Raw genomic sequence first — 22894 nt, forward strand, 5'->3', positions numbered from 1 at the left:
TTTTTGTATTTTTAGTAGAGATGGGGTTTCATCGTGTTAGCCAGGATGGTCTTAATCTTCTGACCTCATGATCCTCCCGCCTTGGTCTCCCAAAGTGCTGGGATTACAGGCATGAGCAACCACGCCCAGCCAAATTTTATTTAACTTTAATTAATTTAAATTTAAATAGCCACATGGGGCTAGTGACTTCTCTATTGGATAGGGCAGCTTTGGAAGTTACTCTGAGACATGCTGAGCTAACGGTGTGTTTTTATTTATTCATTCTACAAATATCAAGTTTGTGGTGGTCACTGAGTAAAAGCATCCTTGTCCGCAAGGAGCTTCTGATTTAGTGGGGACTGCAGGCACCTGCCATGTAATGATGAGCCTAAGGTGATTACTGGGAGCACAGAGGAAGGGTTTGAGCTTGGTAAGAGAGGTTGGGGTTGATCAAGGAAGGTGTCCTGGATGGGTCCTAGAGAGTAAGTTCTGGAGAACAATTAAGAGTTTGTACAGTGAAACTTACTCTGTCTTTCCCCCTCCCCTCCCCCTCCCTCCCTCCCTCTTTCCTTCCTTCCTTCCTTCCTTCCTTCCTTCCTTCCTTCCTTCCTTCCTTCCTTCCTTCCTTCCTTCCTTTTCCTTCCTTTCTTCCTTCCCTTCTTCCTTCCCTTCCTTCCTTCCTTCCTTGTTTCTTTCTTTCCTTCTTTCTTTTCGTCTCACTCTGTCGTCCAGGCTGGAGTGCAGTGGCACGATCTCGGCTCACTGCAACCTCCAACTCCCTGATTCAAGTGATTCTCCTGCCTCAGCCTCCTGAGTAGCTGGGATTACAGGCATGAACTACCACACCCAGCTAATTTTATATTTTTAGTAGAGACAGGGTTTCACCATGTTGGCCAGGATGGTCTCAAACTCCTGACCTCGTGATCCGCCCGCCTCGGCCTCTCAAAGTTCTAGGATTACAGGCGTGAGCCACCGCCCCTGGCCTGAAACATGGAGCCTCTGAGTATCCCCAAAATCATCTTCTTGATGGGCTTATGCTGATACCATTTGCAGTGAGTCTGACAGAGGCAGGAACAGGGTGGTGCACAGTGATACTGCCTCTCCTTCCCTGGGTTGAAGAGGGCCTCTGGAAGGGACTGAGGTTCAGGAGAGCTACAGCAACTTGAAGCCTCAGTTTTTGTTCCTCTCAATTGTAGGAGACTAGTTACCTAAAGATTATCTTTCTTCCTTCTCTCCAGATGGTGTCCTACTCTTCTGTCCTCACAGCCATCAGTAAGGTATGACCGTAGGCACTCAGGAGCTAGGTTGGGGATGACAGACAAGGCCCCACCTCCTTGACGGCCCTGATCCTGTGACCCATGAGGCTGGATAGGTAGCACATGATGCCTCCGGCTGGCATTGCTGGCCTTCCATGGGAGGGGGATCCTGGCAAGTAGCAGCTGGTGCTTGGGAGCCAGTGTCCAGTGTTGAGGATGCTGAGTCTTGGACCCAAGGTTGGAGGAGAGAGGAGCAGGAGTCCTGAACACACCATCTGCCTCATGTGAGACCTGGGGGTGGACGGGGGCATTCCATAGCATCTCCACTGTCCTTTCCACAGTTTGATGACTTTTCTCGGGACCTGTGTGTCCAGGCATTGCTAGACATCATGGACATGTTTTGTGACCGTCTGAGGTAAGGGCAGGGGTAAGGGGGCTTACAACGTTCTAGCCTTGTCTTAGTGCAGAGGTGCAGCTCCTAGCACACAGACCGAGACCAACTCTGGGTTCCCATGTTTTTTCTCCCCACCTGCCCATCCACACTCACCCGTCCCTTCCTTTTCTTACTCCCTTAGGACAGAGTGCCTCCTCTCTGTCTGGAGTAGCTCATTTGAAATCTTGTCCAGTAGAAGCCAAAGCGGCTAAGCGTCTTCCCCAGGACTTTGCTAGCTTTGCAGCCCTAGTCTCTAGTAAGGGAGTGCCAGGGACTCTGGGGAACATTGGTGTGGGTCGGATTTCAGCCATTAGAAGAACAGAGGCTAATTTCGCATTCTTCCCTGTAGCTGTCACGGCAAAGCCGAGGAGTGCATCGGACTGTGCCGAGCCCTTCTTAGCGCCCTCCACTGGCTGCTGCGCTGCACGGCAGCCTCTGCAGAGCGGCTCCGGGAGGGGCTGGAGGCCGGCACTCCAGCCGCTGGGGAGAAACAGCTTGCCATGTGCCTTCAGCGCCTGGAGAAAACCCTCAGCAGCACCAAGAACCGGGCCCTGCTGCACATCGCCAAACTAGAGGAGGCCTGTATGTCCCTTGATTCCCCTGAGCCCCACCTGCCGCTGCTCCCGTAGCCGGTCCTTTAATTGAGAAGGGAGAGGCAGGGTGCCATCCCACCTCTTTCCAGGAGGATCTGAAACCATCCCACTTCCTTTTTTTTCTCCCCATAAGCATTGCACACATCCCAGGGACTTGGGCAGGGTGGCACCCGAGCCAATCAACCAACAGGTATTTACTGAGCATTGTGGTACGCCCAGCACTGTGCTAGGTGCTGCGGGCGGGGGGTGGGGGGCTACCAAAGGAGCATGTGGCAGGGTCCCTGCCCTCATCAAGCATAGCTGCTAGTGGGGAGCAAGACTAATACATCACAGACGCGGAAAAAACTAGAGGACAAGACAAGCACAGTGTCCGTTACTGTGTTTGTCTCCATGTTACTCATCGTCTGGAAGCAAATGACTCTTGTATTTGAATGTTACCTAAAATGCCCCTTTTAACACAGTGCCTGTCTGCTGTTGGGCCTGTTGTACCATATGCCTCTTTACTCAAGTTCAGATGTTAAGGGTTGGTACTTTCCAGAGCCTGAGAACAGACAGATCACCTGGCGGGAGGGAAGATGCCGGTATTTCCAGCAACGGGGTCCTAAGGCCATAGTCTTACTCCTTGAAGCCCAAGTGGCTTGGGACCACCTACAGATCTCTTGTTCTCCAGGAACAAGAATGCTAGAATGGGCTACTCACGAGGCTTCAGGACCTGGTTGGACAGCTTGTTTTAGGACTAGTATATTCATTTCTTCCCCAAGTATGTTTTACTGCCTGTGAAAGGTCCAAAAACATAATCTTTATATAAAAATGGACTGTGTTGACAGCCTCTTCCTTACCTTGGGCCCTTGATAAGTGTTTATTGGCTGAAAATCAGATGAATACTGAATTTTAATGGATCTCAGGTCTTGTCTTTTTTTTTCCCCTTTTATGCTCCATGGAGGTTAATGGGCTAGTTGGTGCCATTGTTCATCATTTGACCCTCTGGAATTGTAACTAGGATAAGTAACTTATAATTCAGTGCTAACTGATATGGCTTAGACCATGAGTGTGGGCATTAAGGAAGGACAGAACAGTGAGTTAGACCAGTTGGGTGAGTTGCTAAAGGAACTGGGGCTTGAACAGAAGCTTAGAGTATGTGGGAGTTTGAGAGAGGGTGTGTGAGAGGCCTTCAGCAGGGGAGGGCAGCAAGCACAATGCCTAGATGAGGGAGTGGTTGAGAATGAGAAGGCCATTTAGGGACCCAGCTCCCCCAAAGGAGAGTGACAGCCTCTGCAAGACTGGACTTTGGGATCTGCCCGCTCCTCGAGTGATTTGTGGCTACCCTCCCTATTCCAGCCACTGGGCTCTGGCCTCCCTCTGCCTCTCTCTCCTGAGCCTGTGTGATGCCATACCTTCTGAAGTCAGCTGGCTGTGTCCCTTGGAAGTCAGGCCTTTGGGAATGGTCTCTGGGGTTTCCAGCTCTAGGTGCCCACTCCCCTTCTGGAAACAGTGCATGCTGCCCTCAGGCCCCTCCTTCCCTGTCATTCTCAGGGAAAGCCTTCCTGTGTGGTTTCATGTGCCAGAGGGGGTGCCAAAATCGAGGAGTTCGGGGCAAGGCGCTCCCTCTCCCCTGTTTCCCATCACGTTTCTGCACTTCTTTCCCTCTGCTAGCCTCCTGGACTGCCATCGAGCATTCTCTCTTGAAACTTGGAGAGATCCTGGCCAATCTCAGCAACCCCCAGCTCCGGAGCCAGGCTGAGCAGTGCGGCACCCTCATTAGGAGGTACCAGCTCCCTGGGGGATGGTGGTGGAGGGAGAGGGAGGACACGCCCTGGGGTGGGAAGATGTGGCACCTGGTGCCATCCTCTCCACCTTCACCTTTGGTCCCCCAAACACTGTCCCCTGTGTTTGTGATCCCTCAGCATCCCCATGATGCTGTCTGTGCATGCGGAGCAGATGAACAAGACCGGCTTCCCCACCGTCCACGCCGTGATCCTGCTCGAGGGCACCATGAACCTGACAGGCGAGACACAGTCCCTGGTGGAGCAGCTGACGATGGTGAAGCGCATGCAGGTGGGAGGGGCCAAGTGGCTCTCCCCTCCCCAAGGCGGGCCAGCCTGTTGGAGGCAGGAGGGAGGATTCTTGTAGTCCTCCCTGGGAGAAGTGGGGTTTCTCCTGCTCCATGATGGAAAGTGGGTGCTAGTGGTGCACACTTCTGTCATTGGACCTTACGCCCCTGGTTCTCAGCACACAGCTGGGCAGTGACTCTGCCATGCAGTCTCTGAGCCAGCCAAATCCTCGGAGTCCACAGAAGGATGACGGGGTATGGGCACCCTCTTAGGCCTCGTCCTTGGCTCTTCCCACAGCATATCCCCACCCCACTTTTTGTCCTGGAGATCTGGAAAGCTTGCTTCGTGGGGCTCATTGAGTCTCCCGAGGGTACGGAGGAGCTCAAGTGGACAGCCTTCACTTTCCTCAAGGTACTGGGGACGTGGCAGGGGCAGAGCCAGTCTGGGAATGGTTCTCAGGAAGAGCAGCGGCACCCTGGACCTTTGCCCTGTGTTGCTCCCTGTGGGCGCTGGGCCCAGCCTGCCAGGTATCCCAGCGCAAGTTCCCATTGATCATTTTCTCTGAAAGTGCCAGGGCTATATTTAGCCCATTTGGCAGACTCCGTTGTTTCTTACCACAGAGGTGCAGTTTAGCTTGGTCATCAGACAGATTGGTGTAGGGCAGTGAAGGGAGCCAGGGAATGGGGCCCCAGTCCTCCTTGAAGCTGGGGATCCACTTTTGCTTATGGCATTTTTTTCTGTTGAGCTAGCAGAGGTGCAGGGTCCCAGTGTCCTGTGCCTGGGCCTGGGGGCATCAGGGGCTTGGGCACCTATTGGCTTTCTCATTCAGCACTAAGTGTGCTCTCACTCGCAGGGTAGGAGTGTTCCTGTCTCTTTTCCTGGAGCAGGGGGTCGGGGGGATGCCTTCAGGGGTGGATGAAAGAGAAAAGAAATGGATCTTCCTGTTTTTCCCCCTGCCTCACCCCCTAGATTCCACAGGTTTTGGTGAAGTTGAAGAAGTACTCTCATGGGGACAAGGTGAGTTGAGTTGAGGATTGAGATGGAGGCATGGGAGCAGAAACAAGGGCAAAGGGAGGGTCCTTCAGGCCCCAGCTGGGCAGTGTTCTTATGCCTGGAAGAGAGCTGAATGTGTGTGTACACCTCAGTGTGTGCGTGCTTCACAATGTGTGTGCTTCAGTGTGTGCATGTGCTTCAGCATGTGCGTGCTTCAGCATGTGCGTGCTTCAGCATGTGTGTGCTTCAGTGTGTGTGCTTCAGCATGTGTGTGCTTCAGTGTGCGTGCTTCAGCATGTGTGTGGTTCAGCATGTGTGTGCTTCAGTGTGTGTGCTTCAGCATGTGCGTGCTTCAGCATGTGTGTGCTTCAGTGTGTGTGCTTCAGCATGTGTGTGGTTCAGTGTGTGTGCTTCAGTGTGTGTGCTTTGCCGTGTGTGTGCTTCAGCGTGTGCGTGCTTCACCGTGTGCGTGCTTCACCGTGTGTGTGCTTCAGCGTGTGTGTGCTTCAGTGTGTGTGTGCTTTGCCATGTGTGTGCTTCAGCATGTGTGTGCTTCAGTGTGTTTGTGTGCTTCAGCCAGTGTGTGTGCTTCAGCATGTGTGTGCACCCACAGCATACACCCAGGCTCCAGGCAGAAGGCAGCCAGGCAGCTGAGGCTGATGTCTCCAGCAGACAAGGTTGCCTGAGATGATCAGGGCCTGGTGGCCCTGGAAACCAGGTGGACACTTCTGCCTCTTTCTAGGACTTCACTGAGGATGTCAACTGTGCTTTTGAGTTCCTGCTGAAACTCACACCCTTGTTGGACAAAGCTGACCAGCGCTGCAAGTATGAGCTCCCCTGGTCACCCCCACCCTACTGGAAGGGGTTCTGGGCTCTTCCCCTGATCTCTGTGCCAGAGAAGCCTCAGGGGACTCTGTCTCCTTGTTCACTCCCCTTGGCAGGGGCAGGAAGCAGCAGCCCATAGTTGCCAAGTCCCCAGAGCCCCTCTACTGTCCCTCAGGCCCTCCAGATTTTCCTCACCTGAAAGAGGGAGGATGCTGCTCAGGGACCGGCCACTCCCACCCCTCGCCCTCCCAGCCAGGTGTCCAGTTCCCTCCACATCTTTCTCCCTCACAGCTGTGACTGTACAAACTTCCTGCTCCAAGAATGTGGCAAGCAGGGGCTTCTGTCTGAGGCCAGTGTCAACAACCTTATGGCTAAGCGGTAAGTGTGAGCGTGCCTGGGCTACCCCAAGAGCCCCTTGACCTCTCTCTCTTTACGGTGGGGCTGCTGGGTGCCTTTCAACCTCCTGTCTAAAGTTTGAGCTGCAAGTGACTGGGACTGTGCCTGGGGGTACCAGCGGGGCGCGGTGACTCATGCCTGTCATCCCAGCACTTTGGGAGGCTGAGGCGGGTGGATCACCTGAGGTCGGGAGTTCAAGACCAGCCTGACCAACGTAGAGAAACCCCGTCTCTGCTAAAAATAAAAAATTAGCTGTGGTGGCACATGCCTGTAATCCCAGCTTCTTGGGAGGCTGAGGCAGGAGAATCACTTGAACCCGGGAGACGGAGGTTGCGGTGAGGCAAGATCACGCCATTGCACTCCAGCCTGGGTGGCAGAGCGAGACTCCGTCTCAAAAAAAAAAAAAGCATGGGTGTCTTCAGACCAGAGTTTACTCTGTCTCAAAAAAAAAAAAAAAAAAAAAGGCCGGGCGTGGTGGCTCAAGCCTGTAATCCCAGCACTTTGGGAGGCCGAGACGGGCGGATCACGAGGTCAGGAGATCGAGACCATCCTGGCTGACACGGTGAAACCCCGTCTCTACTAAAAAATACGAAAAAACTAGCCGGGCGTGGTGGCGGGCGCCTGTAGTCCCAGCTACTCGGGAGGCTGAGGCAGGAGAATGGCGTGAACCCGGGAGGCGGAGCTTGCAGTGAGCTGAGATCCGGCCACTGCACTCCAGCCTGGGTGGCAGAGCGAGACTCCGTCTCAAAAAAAAAAAAAGCATGGGTGTCTTCAGACCAGAGTTTTACGTTCTTAGTCATTGCTCTTTAACTCATACCCATCTTTGTGATAAAAGTAAAAATCTTAGGCCAGAGGCAGATGGATTACTTGGAGGCCAGGAGTTCAAGACCAGCCTGCCCAACATAGCAAAACCCCATGTCTACTAAAAATACAAAAGTCAGCCGGGCATAGTGGTGCGTGCCTGTAATCTCAGCTACTCTGGAGGCTGAAGCATGAGAATTGCTTGAACCCAGGAGGCAGAGGTTGCGATGAGGCGAAATCATGCCACTGCACCCCAGTCTGGGTGATAGAGTAAGACCTTGTCTCAAAAAAAAAAATAAGTAAAAATCCTGAATCTTCCTTTAATCTTAAATGTGCTTTCAGAACATTTAAGACTAATGATAGGCTGGGTGCAATGCTTCACACCTGTAATCCCAGCACTTTGTGAGGCCGAGGCGGGCGGATCATGAGGTCAGGAGTTCGAGACCAGCCTGGTCAACATAGTGAAACCCCATCTCTACTAAAAATACAAAAATTAGCTGGGCGTGGTGGTATGCACCTGTAATTCCAGCTACTCAGGAGGCTGAGGCAGGAGAATCGCTTGAACCCAGAAGGCGGAGGTTGTAATGAGCTGAGATTATGCCACTGCATTCTAGCCTGGGTGACAGAGCGAGACTCTGTCTCAAAAAACAAAAGACTAATGATAAATAGCCAGGCGCAGTGGCTCACCTGTCATCCCAGGACTTTGGGAGGCCAAGGTGGGCGGGTCACCTGAGGTCAGGAGTTTGAGACCAGACTGGCCAACATGGTGAAATCCCATCTCTACTAAAAATACAAAAAAGTCTGGCGTGGTGGTGAGTGCCCAGCTGCTCGGGAGGCAGAGGCTGCAGTGATCCGAGATTGCACCACTGTACTCCAGCCTGGGCGACAGAGTGAGACCTGTCTCAAAAAAAAAAAAGACTAAGGATAAATCAATGATTGCGACATTGACTATGCGTCCATAAACTTCAGCTGAGATTGCACCACTGCACTTCAGGCGGGGCGACAGAGCGAGACTCCGTCTCAAAAAAAAAAAAAAAAAGAATTTCACCCCAACCTGGATATTCTTACATGCTTCCCACCTCCTCTGCTCATTTCCTTCTGGGCTTGAACGAGGGAATGTGTCAAGAATTTCTCTTCATTCCTCTTCCCTTCCTTGGCCAACTGGTGATGTCCACAGCAAAGCAGACCGAGAACACGCACCCCAGCAGAAATCGGGAGAGAATGCCAACATCCAGCCCAACATCCAGCTGATCCTCCGGGCAGAGCCCACTGTCACAAACATCCTCAAGGTGAGTGTGCCTTTCCCTGGCCACCATGGTCTTCTCTTTCTTCTTCCCAGTGCTTCTTCTGCTTGCAGATAAACAAACAGGCCATAGACCTCTGTCTCCTTTAGCTTTTATACATAGTTGCTGTGGAGGTAGTGAAAGGGGAGGCAAGGGCAGCTGCCACCAAATGCTAACCCGTGGGACCTTCATTTGTACACCAGGCACTGCAGTAGGCACTTTCACTTAGGCTGTCTCACGTGGAAACAACAGAGACGTGGGTGCGGTGGCTCACGCCTGTAATCCCAGCATTTTGGGAGGCTGAGGTGGGAAGATCACTTGAGGTCAGAAGTTTGAGACCAGCTTGGCCAACGTGGTGAAACCATGTCTCTACTAAAAACACAAAATTCACTGGATGTGGTGGTGCATGCCTGTAATCTCTGTTACTTGGGAGGCTGAGGCAGGAAAATCACTGAACCCAGGAGGCAGAGGTTGCAGTGAGCCAAGATTGCGCCAGTGCACTCTAGCCTGGGCAATAGAGCAAGACTCTGTCTCAAAAAAAAAAAAAGGAAACAACAGAGAAGCTCCCAGCTGTGACCTTGCCCACTCCAACCTCACCACCTGCTTGCCAGTGTAGATGAGAGGGATGGATTGGAGAGCAAGGGTGGGTTTTAGGAATTATTTTCCAGATCGAAGTCAGAAAGATGTAGATTACATTCCAGGTTGTGAAAAACAGAAAATGTGGCTAGGCTGTATCTTGGGTGGGGGGTCTTCAGTGTTCTTCAGGACTTGATTTCCTGTCCTGTCCCCAGACGATGGATGCAGACCACTCTAAGTCCCCGGAGGGACTGCTGGGAGTCCTGGGCCACATGCTGTCCGGGAAGAGTCTGGACTTGCTGCTGGCTGCCGCTGCTGCCACTGGAAAGCTGAAATCCTTCGCCCGGAAATTCATCAAGTGAGGAAGTCCAAGCCCCTGACCCCAGGGCATGCAGGGAGGCCGTGTGTTGGGAGGAGGTAGCAGGGTAGGAGTCAGGTACCTGGGTCTGGGTCTCATCCAGAGACCCACGGGCCTAGACAGAGCATCCTGGCTGGAGATCTTGGAGGAAGGGCCTGTTCTTGCGACCTAAGTGTTCCTTTCTCTTCAGCTGAGGATGGAGTGGACATGTTTGGTAAAGGCATGAGGGTAAGGGTTGAGGTGTTGAACACTGGGCATGGAGGAATTCTGAGTATGCCCAGTTATTAATAAGGGGCTCTCAAATTCTGTTGCCTTTGGTTGTCCTGGAATTTGACATATATAGAACATGGTTCCATTCAGTGAGCCATTCTCTAGGCCTTGGAAATCTTCTAACAATAAAAATCCTTCTGGCCGGGTGCGGTGGCTCACGCCTGTAATCCCAGCACTAAGGGAGGCCAAGGTGGGTGGATCACCTGAGGTCAGGAGTTGAAGACCAGCCTGGCCAACTTGGTGAAACCCTGTCTCTACTAAAAATATAAAAAATTAGCCAGGTGTGGTGGCGGGCATCTGTAATCCCAGCTACTTGGGAGACTGAGGCAGAAGAATTGCTTGAACGGAGGCAGAGGTTGCAGTGAGCTGAGATTGTGCCACTGTACTCCAGCCTGGGTAACAGAGTGAGACTCTATCTCAAAAAAAAAAAAAAAAAAAAAAAGGAAATCCTTCTTTCTCCTGTACCAATGTGTCTCATTTTAAGTTTAACCAGTAACTCTGACTCTAGCGACCACTCTCTGAGCATGTGTAGTCCCCAGCGCCCAGCTACTGCTCAGCTCATGCCCTGGTTAATGCAACCTGTCTCCATTCCTTTCAGTTTGAATGAATTCACAACCTATGGCAGCGAAGAAAGCAGTAAGTCAGCCCTGTGCATCTGCAGGCCCAGTAGGCCCTGAGGAGCGGTGTGGCGGGAGAGTGTGGGAGGGAGGAGGGCTCTCGGGCTCAACAGGGGGAGGCTGTGCTCCCTCCTCAGAGCCATGACCAACGGAAGCTTCCACAGAGCTTGAAAGTGGGTAATGCTGGAAAAGTATTCTTCCCAGACCATCCCTGTGTCTCCTTCCGCCCTCACTCCTTTATGACTTGGTTGGGTATGCCAGGAGAGGGTGCTGAGGGTCTTTGGTTTCAAGGAAGGGATGATGTTCCAGTTGAGACTCAAGAAAAGGATTCTGAGCCTCAGAGCTTTGAAGGAGCCACTTGGTCCCTGACCTTCCTAGAGGCAAATCCCGATCCCTGTCGACCCAAACACGGACCGCCCCCTGCCCTCGTCTGGGAGCTCAGCCTTCCTGTCCTTCCACAGCCAAACCGGCCTCCGTCCGGGCCCTGCTGTTTGACATCTCCTTCCTCATGCTGTGCCATGTGGCCCAGACCTATGGTTCAGAGGTGAGAGAGAGGGGAGCAACCGGGACGGGGGCTCAGGGGAAGAAGGTAACCCGGAACTCTCCCCACCTCACCGCCTGCACCCCCACAGCCTCTCAGCCAGTTAGTTCTGTGGGCCTCAGAAACCAGGTGACCACCCGGACGGCCCCTTCAGCCCCATGTTCACACTGACCACTAGGTGGCAGCATTGCCCCCGTCTGGCTCCCTTAGAACAGTTCGTCCCCAGTCTTCGGGCTGCGCTGGAGCAGCAGCCTGGCGGGAAACGGTGCAGCCCCAGGTCCAGCGCTGGCAGGCGCCGCGCCCTCCCCACTCGGCTGGTGCCCCCCTTCCCCTTTCCCAGGTGATTCTGTCTGAGTCGCGCACAGGAGCTGAGGTGCCCTTCTTCGAGACCTGGATGCAGACCTGCATGCCTGAGGAGGGCAAGATCCTGAACCCTGACCACCCCTGCTTCCGCCCCGACTCCACCAAAGTGGAGTCCCTGGTGGCCCTGCTCAACAACTCCTCGGAGATGAAGCTGGTGTCAGTGGCCCGGGCGCCCACTCCAAGGGTGGCGGTGGGGGCAGGGTCAAGACCCTCTCCCTGAGCCCGTCCCCTGCTCCTCTGTGCTGACTTCTCTGCACTCCCGCAGGCAGATGAAGTGGCACGAGGCCTGTCTCAGCATCTCAGCCGCCATCTTGGAAATCCTCAATGCCTGGGAGAATGGGGTCCTGGCTTTCGAGTCCATCCAGGTAGCCCCGCCTTCCCAGCAGCCTTCGCTCCCCTGAGACGCAGAGCCAGCCAGTGATGACTTGTTATATTTCGTAAGGGCAAGAAGACCTTTAATCCAGGACTCATGTTTTGATATCGATCTTTTGTGTAATTGTAGTCTTAGCCACTCCCTCTGGCCCAGGTAGCTCTGGGAAGATCAAACTTGTGGGGAGTGTAGCCCGGGACTCCACCCGCTGCACTTAGCTGCCCACAGAGGCTGAGAAGGTGATGGTGGTTCAGGAAAGGGAGATAGATGGTAGCCCATCACCTTTCCCTCTCCCCTAGAAAATCACTGATAACATCAAAGGGAAGGTATGCAGTCTGGCGGTGTGTGCTGTGGCTTGGCTTGTGGCCCACGTCCGGATGCTGGGGCTGGATGAGCGTGAGAAGTCGCTGCAGATGATCCGCCAGCTAGCAGGGCCGCTGTTTAGTGAGAACACCCTGCAGTTCTACAATGAGAGGTCAGTAACCCACCTTCCCTTCTCAGACCCTACAAGTGTGCTGTGAGAAGTCAGCACATCCAATAACAAGCCCTCCTCCCTTTTCTGACCTTCGCAAACACGCTGCTCGATCATTCGCTCACTCACTTTCCTATTCATGCATTCACTCACCTGACTCGGCAAACGTACTGTGTCTCTGTGGCAGAAGCGTTTATATGCCAGCACCTGCTGTGTGTCAGAAATGCAGACCCAAACAGGGTCTGCCCGCAGAGACTCAAGTTCTAGACAACTAGCTCCCAAAAGAAGAAAACTGTATAACTGTCTAGGAGCTAGGAAACTGTCTGTAGATTTTACAGGCCATCCCCCACCCTCAGTTATCTCTTAGGACAGTTTCCTGCCCTGGCTCTTCAAGGGCTTGGAGGACTTCCGTGGTGACCAGCTACATTGAGTTCATTCACCCAACCAATAAGTTGTTTGCTTTTTTTATTGTAAAACACACATAAGATTTGCCATCTTAGCCATGTTGTTTAAGTGTGCTGTTCAGTAGTGTTAAGTATATTCACACTGTTGTGTAACAGGTCTTCAGAACTTTCTTCTTACATCTCTGAAACTCTGTACCCGCTGAACAACAACTTCCCATTTTCCCCTCCCTCCAGCTCCCGGTAACTACTATTTTGCTTTCTGTGTCTAGGAATTTGACTACTTGATACTTTTTTTTTTTTTTTTTTGAGACAAGGTCTTATTCTTACCCAGCCCAGAGTGAGTCTCACTGCAACCTAAAACTCCTGGGCTCGAGTGATCCTCTCGCCTCAGCCTCCCAAGTAGCTGGGACTGCAGGCCCACAGCCAGCTAATTTTTCTATTTTTTGTAGAGACAGGGTCTCGTTATATTGCTAGGTCTTGAACTCTAGGCCTCAAGTGATCCTCTCACTGGGGACTCCCAAAGTGCTGGGATTACAGGCGTGACTCACCGCGCCCTGCTGAATTTGACTACTTTTTAGATGCCTCATTTAACTGGAATCATACAGTCCTTGCTTTTCGTAATTGACTGACTTCACTCAGCGTGATGTCCTCAAAGCTCATCCATGTAGTAGCATGTGACAGGATATTCTCCCTTTTTAAGGCTGAATAATACTCTGTTGTGGGCCAGGCGTGGTGGCTCACGCCTGCAATCCTAGCACTTTGGGAGGCCGAGGCGGGTGGATCACTTGAGGTCAGGAGTTTAAGGCCAGCCTGGCCAACATGGTAAAACCTTGTCTCTACTAAAAATACAAAAATGAGCAGGGAGTGGTGGCAGGCGCCTGTAATCCCAGCTACTTGGGAGGCTGAGACAGGAGAATCACTTGAACCCAGGAAGTGGAGGTTGCAGTGAGCCGAGATTGTGCCACTGCACTCCAGCCTGGGTGAAAGAGTGAGACTATCTCAAAAAACAAAACAAAAACAAAACAAAACCTCCGTTGTGTGGCTATACCACATCTTGATCCCTCCTCTGTCCGTGGACACTTCACCTGCTTCCACCTTTGGGCTATAGTGAATAGTGCTGCTGTGAACTTGGGTGTTTACCAGCCAATATGTTTTGGGTGCTGCCATATCTTTATGGCAACGTTGAGGATATCTTTATTTTATTTATTTATTTATTTATTTGTTTGCTTGTTTATTTATTTATTTGTTTATTTTTGAGACGGCGTTTCGCTCTGTTGCCCAGGCTAGAGTGTTGTGGCCTGATCTCGGCTCACTGCAACTTCCGCCTCCTGGATTCAAGAGAGTCTCCTGCCTCAGCCTCCTAAGTAGCCAGGATTACAGGCATGCGCCACCACACCCAGCTAATTTTTGTATTTTTAGTAGAGATGGGGTTTCACTATCTTGGCCAGGCTGCTCTTGAACTCCCGACCTCAGGTGATCTGCCCGCCTCAGCCTCCCAAAGTGCTAGGATTATAGGTGTGAGCCACTGCACCGGGCCTGAGGATGTCTTAATAGGGAGAAGGGGAAGCATTGAGCTGAATGAGGTTTGGAGGGTCTGGAAAAGCACATTTCATTCTCCCCTTGCTTCCTTCTTTTTTTCTTTCTTCCCGCATTTCCCCGCTACCTCCCCACCGCCCTACCAAATAGGGAACTCGTTCTGGTGTAACCCATTCTAAGCACCCTGAGTCCTATCTGGATAAGGGGTAGTGGGAAGTCTGTGACTCCATTGTGCAGGTGGGAAAAGTGGCTCTAAAAGTCACAGCAACTTTCCCAGAGCCACCCTGCATTCCAGGAACGGTCAGCACTCGGCCTGGGTCGGTATTCACTTCCGAAGCCTCTTTCCACGAGAAAATTCCTGGACATACACTTCTATCTGCCCAGCTACCAGGGGCCGGGAAGAGTCCTGTGGGGCAGCCCTTGGGCCTCTCCTGGAAGGAACAGTTTACTTTGGGAGGAGGCCAGGGCTGGGCGGGGACCCCCAAGCGCTCACCCCAGGAGGAAGTGATTGTGTTTGTTTATGTGGCAGGTTGGCAGGGCCCAGGCCTGGGGGATGGGGGAAGTTGGAGAATAAAAGAAAATGTGAATATCTGGCTGGAATGGCCAGGGGGAGGAAAGTCCCTGCCCAGTCCCTGTTGATAGGCTTTGTGTCCTCCAGGTGAGAGACCTGCCAGGAGCAGAGACGGAGCCAGGTCGCTCCGGGGTGTACCCTCCCCCATTGCAGAACTGAGTTAATGCCCCAGGGAGATTTCTGTAACCCAAGTCCAGGGGAAAGTCTGGCATGGCTGTTCCCTCCTCTCCCTCCCCACCCCACAGTGGCACCTGAGCCTCAGGTCCTCTCGGCCCTCTCCTAGGGTGGTTATCATGAACTCGATCCTGGAGCGCATGTGTGCTGACGTGCTGCAGCAGACAGCCACGCAGATCAAGTTTCCCTCCACCGGGGTGGACACGATGCCCTACTGGAACCTGCTGCCCCCCAAGCGGCCCATCAAGGAGGTGCTGACGGACATCTTTGCCAAAGTGCTGGAGAAGGGCTGGGTGGACAGCCGCTCCATCCACATCTTCGACACTCTACTGCACATGGGCGGCGTCTACTGGTTCTGCAACAACCTCATTAAGGTACTTAGGCTGGAGTGGCCGTGGGCTGACATCGGTCCTGTCCCCTGGCTCCCCACACCTGGCCTGGTCTGCCAGGCTTCGCTAAGAGGCTGCCATGAACCAGGTGGCCTCCCCGGGATGCCTCGCCTCAGAGTTGCCTCCTTGGGGAGCTCTGGCCAGAGACTGGGATTCAGCCTGAGGGGCGGAGCAACATCTGGAACCCCTCTGCGGGCCTTCCTGTACAGCCATGCTGGGGTGGCAGGGTGTCAGAGCCCCAGATCCCAGGCCCCCGGCTCCTGAACTGCCCCGCTTCCCGCACACCAGTGCTGGAGTGGTAAGGTGTCAGAGCCCCAGATCCCGGGCCCCCAGCTCCTGAACTGCCCCGCTTCCCGAGCACTAGGAGCTGCTGAAGGAGACGCGGAAGGAGCACGCGCTCCGGGCAGTGGAACTGCTCTACTCCATCTTCTGCCTGGACATGCAGCAAGTGACCCTGGTCCTGCTGGGCCACATCCTGCCTGGCCTGCTCACTGACTCCTCCAAGTGGCACAGCCTCATGGACCCCCCAGGCACTGCTCTTGCCAAGTAAGATTCTCTTCAGAGCTTACCCTGCTCCTGCCACCCAGGGTCAGGCACCCCTTGCCTAGTGCCACCCTGGGGTGACACAGAAAGCTTCGGGTCGCCTCTCACTGTCCCCCTTTTTCTGGAACTCTTTGCCAGGCTGGCCGTATGGTGTGCCCTCAGTTCCTACTCCTCCCACAAGGGACAGGCATCCACCCGCCAAAAGAAGAGACACCGCGAAGACATCGAGGTAGGCCCCCACCTCCCACCGCCCCCGCCGGCTTCACTTGTTCACTGGTTTGTTCAGCATTTCCTGAGGATTCCCCAGGCAAAGGGAAGCAGATGTGGCCCCTGCCCTTGGGGCAGCTGTGCCCGGCATGATTGGTCAGGAATCTGCATGGGTGATCTGTGTGGCCCCAACCTGCCCATGGGCACAAGGGATCTGTAGGATATTGGGAGGGGTTGAGCAGAGAGGGACTGAGGCCCTGCTGGCTATGCTGACCTCACTCAAATCGGAGCTCCAGCTCTTTTCCCTGCCAGCTAGAAGCTGGGGGGTTTAGGAGTGTGTAACAGTGACTCTCACACCCTCTAGGACTATATCAGCCTCTTCCCCCTGGATGATGTGCAGCCTTCAAAGTTGATGCGACTGCTGAGCTCCAATGAGGATGATGCCAACATCCTTTCAAGCCCCAGTGAGTGTGTGGGCTGGTGGCACGCCGGTCCCGTTCCTGGGAATCCACTCCCCGATGCTGCCACTCTGCCACTGCCCCAGCTGCAGGCATCTTCGCAGCTGGTCAGAGAGGGTGTGGCAGGGACCTGCTGTTTTAGCCCCCAGGGGGGTGCTCTGTGTCTTGCCCTTAGGGAAGAGGTTGCTGTTCTCACTCCCTGAGGGCTGAAGCTCCTCTGCCCAGGTCCAGCCCAACCCACAGCTGTTCCCCCGAGCCCCCCTCCCCCACTGCCGCCTGCAACCCTCCTGCCCCCTCCCTTACCCCAGGGTTGAGGGGATGACAAGCTACCCAAATGAGTTCACCGCCTTAGGCACAGCCTGTGCCATTGACTCACCAGCTCTGACCTTCCTTCCTTCCCCCGAACATGCCCGGAGAAGCCCGGGCTGGAACTTGGGACTACTCCCCACCTTCCTGCCTGAAGAGCACACCCCGCCACCCCTCTCTTCCCTGGAGGGCATCCTTCTCACTGTCCTCTCCTCCCTGCCAAACTTACTGCAAAGGGCTCCTTCTGTGGCATTTTTCCTGTTTCCAGAGATTTCTCCTGAGCCTGAACTTTTCTCTGAAGGCTTTTAGGGACTAAGGGACCAATTATACACTTGATCAGAAGAAAAATGCTCCAGCTGCAAGCGCTGTGACCTTTAGTGACTGAGCCAGCCCCCATCTGGGTCTCCTCATCTGTAAATGGGGTGTTGTGAGGAGTAAGCGGCCTAGGACGTACCAAGATCGGCCCCTGGCGCTGTGTGCTCGCCACACATTAGTTTTTCTCTCATCTCCGTTGGGATCTCTGTATCTGAGGCCCCTGTGTGCCTTTTTTTCTGTTTTTTTTTGAGTTGGAGTCTCCCTCTCTTGCCCAGAGGGAGTGCAGTGACGTGATCTCAGCTCACTGCAACCTCCGCCTCCTGGGTTAAGCAGTTTTTCTGTCTGAGCCTCCCGAGTAGCTGGGACTACAGGCGCCTGCCACAACGCCCGGCTAATTTTTGTATTTTTAGTAGAGATGGGGTTTCACCATATTAGTCAGACTGGTCTCGAACTCCTGAACTCAGGTGATCTACCTACCTTGGCCTCCCAAAGTGCTAGGATTACAGGCGTGAACCCCTGCTCTCAGCCTGTTTTTTTGAGACAGGGTTTTGCTCTGTTGCTCATGCTGGAGTACAGTGGCACCATCTCGGCTCACTGCAGCCTTGTTCTCCTGGGCTCAAGCAGTCTGCCTCAGCCTCCCAAGGAGCTGGGACTACAGGCTTTGGCACCATGCCCAGCCAATTTTTGTATATTTTGTAGAGATGGAGTCTTGCTAGTTGCCAAGGTTGGTCTCGAACTCCTGGGCTCAAGCAATCCTCCTGCCTTGGCCTCCCAAAGTGCTGGGATTACAGGTGTGAGCCCCTGCACCCAGCCTCCCTCTGTGCTTTTGATCTCAGGGTCTTCTCTGGGCTTTCCATGTACCAGTTACCTCCGATGGGTGAAGGTCGGGTGGGGGTATCCCCAGGGAGCGCCGCTTTTGCACTAGGCAGGCTGTTCCCCAGCGCTCCGTCTGCTCCATCCCACAGCAGACCGGTCCATGAGCAGCTCCCTCTCAGCCTCTCAGCTCCACACCGTCAACATGCGGGACCCTCTGAACCGAGTCCTGGGTAAGTTCCCTACCCCTGCTGCTGAACCTGGGGGTTAGCTGGATGAGTCCCTCTCCTCATGGAGGCTGGGCGACCTTGTCAGCTGGAAGGGGTCTCATGGCGCCCCTCCCTTCTCCCTCCATGCCCCTCATTGCTGGCTGTCCTGGCTCCCAGGCTCCTGTCTAGTTCCCCCTCCTCCCCTCCCCAGTTGCCTTTTATATTTTCTCTCTCTGACACCCCATTTTGGGGACATGCTCAGCATGTATTTCTTTTCCCTTTTCAGTCCCACCTTCTCCCAGAGTGTGACCTCACCCCCTCTCATGGAACTCTCTCCTGTCACTCTCCACAGCCAACCTCTTCCTGCTCATCTCCTCCATCCTGGGGTCGCGCACCGCTGGCCCCCACACCCAGTTCGTGCAGTGGTTCATGGAGGAGTGTGTGGACTGCCTGGAGCAGGGTGGCCGCGGCAGTGTCCTGCAGTTCATGCCCTTCACCACTGTGAGTACCACCTTCCTGGCTCTCCCGCTGGTTCTGGGGCCTCAGCGCAGCCCTTGGAGCAGGGAGGGGCTTCCTTCCCGTGGGACAGCACGCCCACCACCAGCCATCCAGCAAGCAGCATCTCTGTCTGTGGCAGGTGTCGGAACTGGTGAAGGTGTCAGCCATGTCCAGCCCCAAGGTGGTTCTGGCCATCACGGACCTCAGCCTGCCCCTGGGCCGCCAGGTGGCTGCTAAAGCCATTGCTGCACTCTGAGGGGCTTGGCATGGCCGCAGTGGGGGCTGGGGGCTGGGGACTGGTGCAGCCCCAGGCGCCTCCAAGGGAAGCAGTGAGGAAAGATGAGGCATCGTGGCTCACATCCGCTCCACGTGGTGCAAGAGCCTCTGGCAGCTTCCAGTTCCCCGCTCCTGACTCCTGACCTCCAGGATGTCTCCTGGTTTCCTCTTTTGAAATTTCTTCTCTGTCTGCCAGCACCTGAGGAGTGTGAGCAGCCTGGACCACAAGCCCAGTGGTCACCCCTGTGTGCGCCCGCCCCAGCCCAGGAGTAGTCTTACTTCTGAGGAACTTTCTAGATGCAGTGTGTGTGTGTGTGTGTATGTATATATATATTTTGTAATATGTGAGGGAAATCTACCTTTGTTCATGTGTAAATAAAGCTCCTCGTGGATCCCTTTGCGACTGTGGGTGCTGTTGGTGTCAGTGTCACCCGGGGCAGGGCACAGTGCTCTCTCCCTGGACTGCCTGTGCTGTGGCCGGGGAAAGCTCACTCCTGTGGTGAGGAGGAGGAGGAAGAGGTGCAGGGGTGGCAGGGCTCAGGGTCCTATGTGGACTTGCTCAGCTGAGGAAGGGCCAGGGGAAAGCAGCTTCCCTTCCTTGGAGCCAAGTTGGCCGGCCTGCTGCCCCCTCCCGCAAAGCCAGCTGTACCCTGAAAGGGGAGAGGCTTTGGCTCAGGGCCCCACAGTGCTGGGGCAGGGTGGCCTGCTCTGCTGTCTCCGGAACCTGGCCCAACCCTACCCACACTCTGACTAGCCTGGGATTTGATCTGTTGCCTCCAAAAAAGGGCTGGGGGATGGGAGGTGGGGGGATGAGGGCCGGACCTTTAACCCTTCCTTGCCTGCCTCACACGTCTCTGAGCCCCTAGATGGATGACTCTGAGCTGGCAGTGGACACTTCTGACCCTGTTTCTGAGGAGCCATGGGCTGGGGAGGTGGGAGGGACCGAGGAGCTGAGGAGGACAAGGCTTGGGCAGATAGTGGACTGGGGGCTGGTGGGGGTACCCCAAAGCCACACAGGAGTCTTTGGCTGCAGGCAGGCCTCACACCTGCAGTGTGGTCGCTGGCCCCCCTACTTGCCACAGCTCTGCACCCTCCTGTGCTGTGAGCTTAGCGCTCTTCAGCTTACGGGGCTGCCGTAAGCAGGAAGTGACCAGCTGGGGCAAGTGCAGAGACTGAGCCTGAGGAGGAGAGAAACTCCAACTTGATGGATGGGCTCAAGTTTATGGAAGATGGTAAATGACAAGCCTGGTACAGATGCTCAGCAGTCCTTGGCTTCATCTTGTCTGACTGTGTCTGGCCTGTTAAGCCCACCTGGACCCCATGCCCTCTCCTTTCCGTGTTCCCATGGTCCCAGTGCCTCTGTCTTCCCTGCGTGGCTGTGGCTGCTCATTCTATGTCTGCCTTGTTCCCTGCTGTGTCCCCAGCACTTAGCCCAGCATCTGCACAGAGTGGGTGCTCAGATAAATACGTGCTAATGGAATGAATGTCAGACGAACTTGAGAACCTTCCCCCTTCTCCCTGGACCTCCTCCCCGACCTCCCCCTCAGGCCCCTCCCAGCCTTCAGCCACCTCCCCAGCCCCTGACCAGGCACCAGCTGGACTCAAGGAGGAGGAAGGACATGACTGGAGGCAAACACTTTATTATCCTGAAGTTTGGTTACAATGCGACAGTGGAGGGGACACTGGTGAGTCGGGGGTGAAGAGGTGGAGGGTGACAGTTGAGCTTCCTTTCACACACACGTCTGACATCATTCCTCCTGTCTGCTCCCTCCCACATCCCCAGTCCCTGTCCAGCAAGGCAAATATCCAGGCACCTGCCCAGCCCTAAAAAGAGTCATAGTCTTGACCCTCATGGGGGCAGGGCAGGTGTCCCGAGGGCACCCAGAAAAACAGGAGACACGTCGGTGATGCCTGAGTTCCTCATGTGGGGAGTCAAACCATGTCCCAAAAGTCTTAAGAAGAAAAACGAGATTCCCCAGCAAGTTCGTGGGACCCCAGGGCCATGCTTCCCAGCTCTGGCTGCCTCTGCTTGTCCAGGGACCTCACACCCAAAGGGATGGAGGGGTCGCTGTGCAGTCGGCTGAGGCCAGAGTGAGGGGTGCAAGGACCCAGATGGGGAACACTGCTGTTTAAATATTAAACAGGGATTTCTTGTCTCCCACGTGGGAGACCTGATACTCTCAAGGGCCCCAGGTGGGGACCCCTGGGACCAGGGGCTTACTGTGGCTCATCCCAGTGCCCACTGCAGAGCCAGGGCTGGGGAGCAGTCACAGTAATAAATACTTGGTATTTACCTATCTACCTCCCAGTCCAGGGGATGGGAGGACAGGAGCTTTTCTCACTGCTACAGGCAGGAGAATGAAACTCAGAAATGCAGGGAAGGACACAGAGGCCTGGGGCTTCGTTCTACTCTTCCCTGTCTTTAAATATGAGGCTTAAATAGGCATAAATATTAAATAGAGATAAATACATGGGATGGGGAGGGCTTGGCTCAGGACTGGGCAAGGTGGCGTAGAACGCGGTACGCTAGCTCCAGGAAGCGCTGCAGATGGGAGGCAACCAGGACGCCTCCCGCCCGGCGCTGGAAGGCAGAGGTGAAGGCTGGCATGGCACCCTGGGTGGGCTGCAGGGCAGGGGCCATTCCCAGGTCTTCCATCTGTAGAGGAAAGTTGCGATCAGTGGCTGGGCCCTGCTGAGTGGGCGTTATTACAAATGAGGAAATGCTGGGGGCTGACAGCATGGACAGGGCCCATACACAGGCCCGGCTGCGGTGCCTGGAATGCCAGCATGACCTTGGCCACCCTGCCCAACAAGGCTCACCTGCTGCCAGATAGTGGTGGCAAAGTCGGCAACGTCCAGCTGCAGTGTATCTAAGGTGGGGCCCAACTCAGGAGAGATCCCTTCCAGGGCCTGCAGGAGCCCCTGGTAGAGGAAGAGGCCGCTATGGAGTTGGCTCAAGCAGCCTGTCTGGGAGACAGAGCAGAAGAGTTAGGGGGTGCTGCCTGAGACCCTCCCATCAGGCCCCCAGCTTGGAACCTGGAGACCTGGGGGAGCCCATGGGTGTCCCTCCTCTCCTTTCCCCTGCTCATCAGCCTTATCCTCTCCTGACACTCACCAGCTGCAGGGCCTGGCTGGGGCAGCTGCTCAGGGGAGCCCAGGGGATGCCCAGAGAGTGTCTAAGCAGCACCAGCTCCTCGGGGTGGCACAGCTTGTAGGTGGCACACTGGGGATGGAAGGATGCAGAGTGAGACTCGCCGTGGCCAGGTCACCGCTCCTCCTTCCCTGGTCCTCCCCAATTCTCTGGTCTTTCCCCTCCCTCCATGTCTTGCCAGGCTGTTCAGTTCCTCTCTGCCCTGCACCCCCACCCTCTCATCTCACAACGGCTCTTGCCCCTTCTTCTGAATGTGATGCCTCCACTCCCATCCCAGCCAGCCCTCCCGAGCACTGTCCCCACCAAGGTCCTCCTCCCCAAGTCCCTTCCCAGCCTTCCCCAGCTCCACCGCTCCTAATATTCTCCCACGTCCCTTCCTGAGGATGTCGGCCCACAGTTCCATCCCCCTTAGCTCTCCCCACTGGGCTTCCCTCCACAGCCCTCTCGCCCGCCTCACTCACCAGCTTCTCCTGCAGCGCGGCACCATCGCCCTGGATCTTCCTTACTTGCTCTAAGCACTTGAGCAGGAAGCTCTGGGGCAGGGAGCTGGCAGGGCCCAGGGGGGTGGCTTCCTGCACTGTCCAGAGTGTGCTGTGCCACAGCAGCAGCTGCAGGGCTGGGGACAGAGCGGGCTCAGGAGACATGCTGTTCCCTACCACCTGAGGCCCTCTCGGGGACACTGGGTGCCTTTAATCCCCATTCCCAGAACGGGGATCCCCAGCCCCTCTGTCACACCAGCCTCCCTCCCATGCCAGGGCGGGCAGCTCTCCCATCCTGGGCCAAGACACTCACCCATCAGCTTCATGGGGCTCTGGGCGGCAGGTACAGCCATGGGTCTGGGTGGGGCTGGGCTGCAGGCTCCGGGCT

At 54.9% G+C, this 22894-nt stretch overlaps 2 protein-coding genes and 1 non-coding gene across 10 annotated transcripts in view; 2 read left to right on the top strand and 1 right to left on the bottom strand.

Annotated features, from left to right (window-relative positions):
• MED24 (mediator complex subunit 24) overlaps window positions 1-19276 on the top strand; it is a 38155-nt gene extending 18879 nt beyond the window's left edge. For 2 of the 8 annotated variants that reach the window (XM_037993103.2, XM_008012811.3), the window contains exons 4-27: window positions 1218-1256; window positions 1577-1650; window positions 2018-2250; window positions 2395-2451; window positions 3915-4026; window positions 4166-4316; window positions 4610-4723; window positions 5282-5329; window positions 6048-6130; window positions 6422-6508; window positions 8505-8616; window positions 9402-9544; window positions 10413-10450; window positions 10893-10975; window positions 11313-11491; window positions 11601-11700; window positions 12005-12180; window positions 14972-15236; window positions 15616-15797; window positions 15933-16023; window positions 16366-16465; window positions 18046-18126; window positions 18455-18603; window positions 18740-19276. In XM_037993103.2, the coding sequence (XP_037849031.1) occupies window positions 1218-1256; window positions 1577-1650; window positions 2018-2250; window positions 2395-2451; window positions 3915-4026; window positions 4166-4316; window positions 4610-4723; window positions 5282-5329; window positions 6048-6130; window positions 6422-6508; window positions 8505-8616; window positions 9402-9544; window positions 10413-10450; window positions 10893-10975; window positions 11313-11491; window positions 11601-11700; window positions 12005-12180; window positions 14972-15236; window positions 15616-15797; window positions 15933-16023; window positions 16366-16465; window positions 18046-18126; window positions 18455-18603; window positions 18740-18856 (2814 nt within the window). In that variant the 3' untranslated portion in view covers window positions 18857-19276. The remainder of the gene's footprint in view (window positions 1-1217; window positions 1257-1576; window positions 1651-2017; window positions 2251-2394; window positions 2452-3914; window positions 4027-4165; window positions 4317-4609; window positions 4724-5281; window positions 5330-6047; window positions 6131-6421; window positions 6509-8504; window positions 8617-9401; window positions 9545-10412; window positions 10451-10892; window positions 10976-11312; window positions 11492-11600; window positions 11701-12004; window positions 12181-14971; window positions 15237-15615; window positions 15798-15932; window positions 16024-16365; window positions 16466-18045; window positions 18127-18454; window positions 18604-18739) is intronic. The other 6 variants (XM_008012819.3, XM_008012818.3, XM_037993101.2 and 3 more) reach the window with 5 other exon arrangements.
• Window positions 10713-10816, top strand: LOC119622240 (small nucleolar RNA SNORD124). The gene has a single exon (XR_005238907.1). It is a non-coding gene; the product is annotated as a small nucleolar RNA SNORD124 (small nucleolar RNA).
• Window positions 19277-21316: 2040 nt separating the features above from the next.
• CSF3 (colony stimulating factor 3) lies at window positions 21317-22894 on the bottom strand. Its single transcript, XM_037993106.2, has 4 exons — window positions 22489-22894; window positions 21992-22099; window positions 21697-21843; window positions 21317-21532 (listed from the first exon to the last, which is right to left on the bottom strand). The coding sequence occupies exons 1-4, from the start codon at window positions 22669-22671 to the stop codon at window positions 21368-21370; spliced, it is 603 nt and encodes a 200-aa protein (XP_037849034.1). The 5' UTR covers window positions 22672-22894; the 3' UTR covers window positions 21317-21367.

Source organism: Chlorocebus sabaeus, chromosome 16, assembly GCF_047675955.1.
Source record: "Chlorocebus sabaeus isolate Y175 chromosome 16, mChlSab1.0.hap1, whole genome shotgun sequence".
Taxonomy (NCBI): domain Eukaryota; kingdom Metazoa; phylum Chordata; class Mammalia; order Primates; family Cercopithecidae; genus Chlorocebus; species Chlorocebus sabaeus.

Bases quoted from the DNA above. Each gene is read 5' to 3' on its own strand.
- CSF3 (XM_037993106.2), bottom strand. From the start codon at position 22,671: ATGTCTCCTGAGCCCGCTCTGTCCCCAGCCCTGCAGCTGCTGCTGTGG. The intron at 22,100-22,488 runs GTGAGTGAGGCG...TTCCATCCCCAG, and splicing joins CCGCGCTGCAGGAGAAGCTG to TGTGCCACCTACAAGCTGTG. The intron at 21,844-21,991 runs GTGAGTGTCAGG...TCTGTCTCCCAG, and splicing joins CCAGCCAGGCCCTGCAGCTG to ACAGGCTGCTTGAGCCAACT.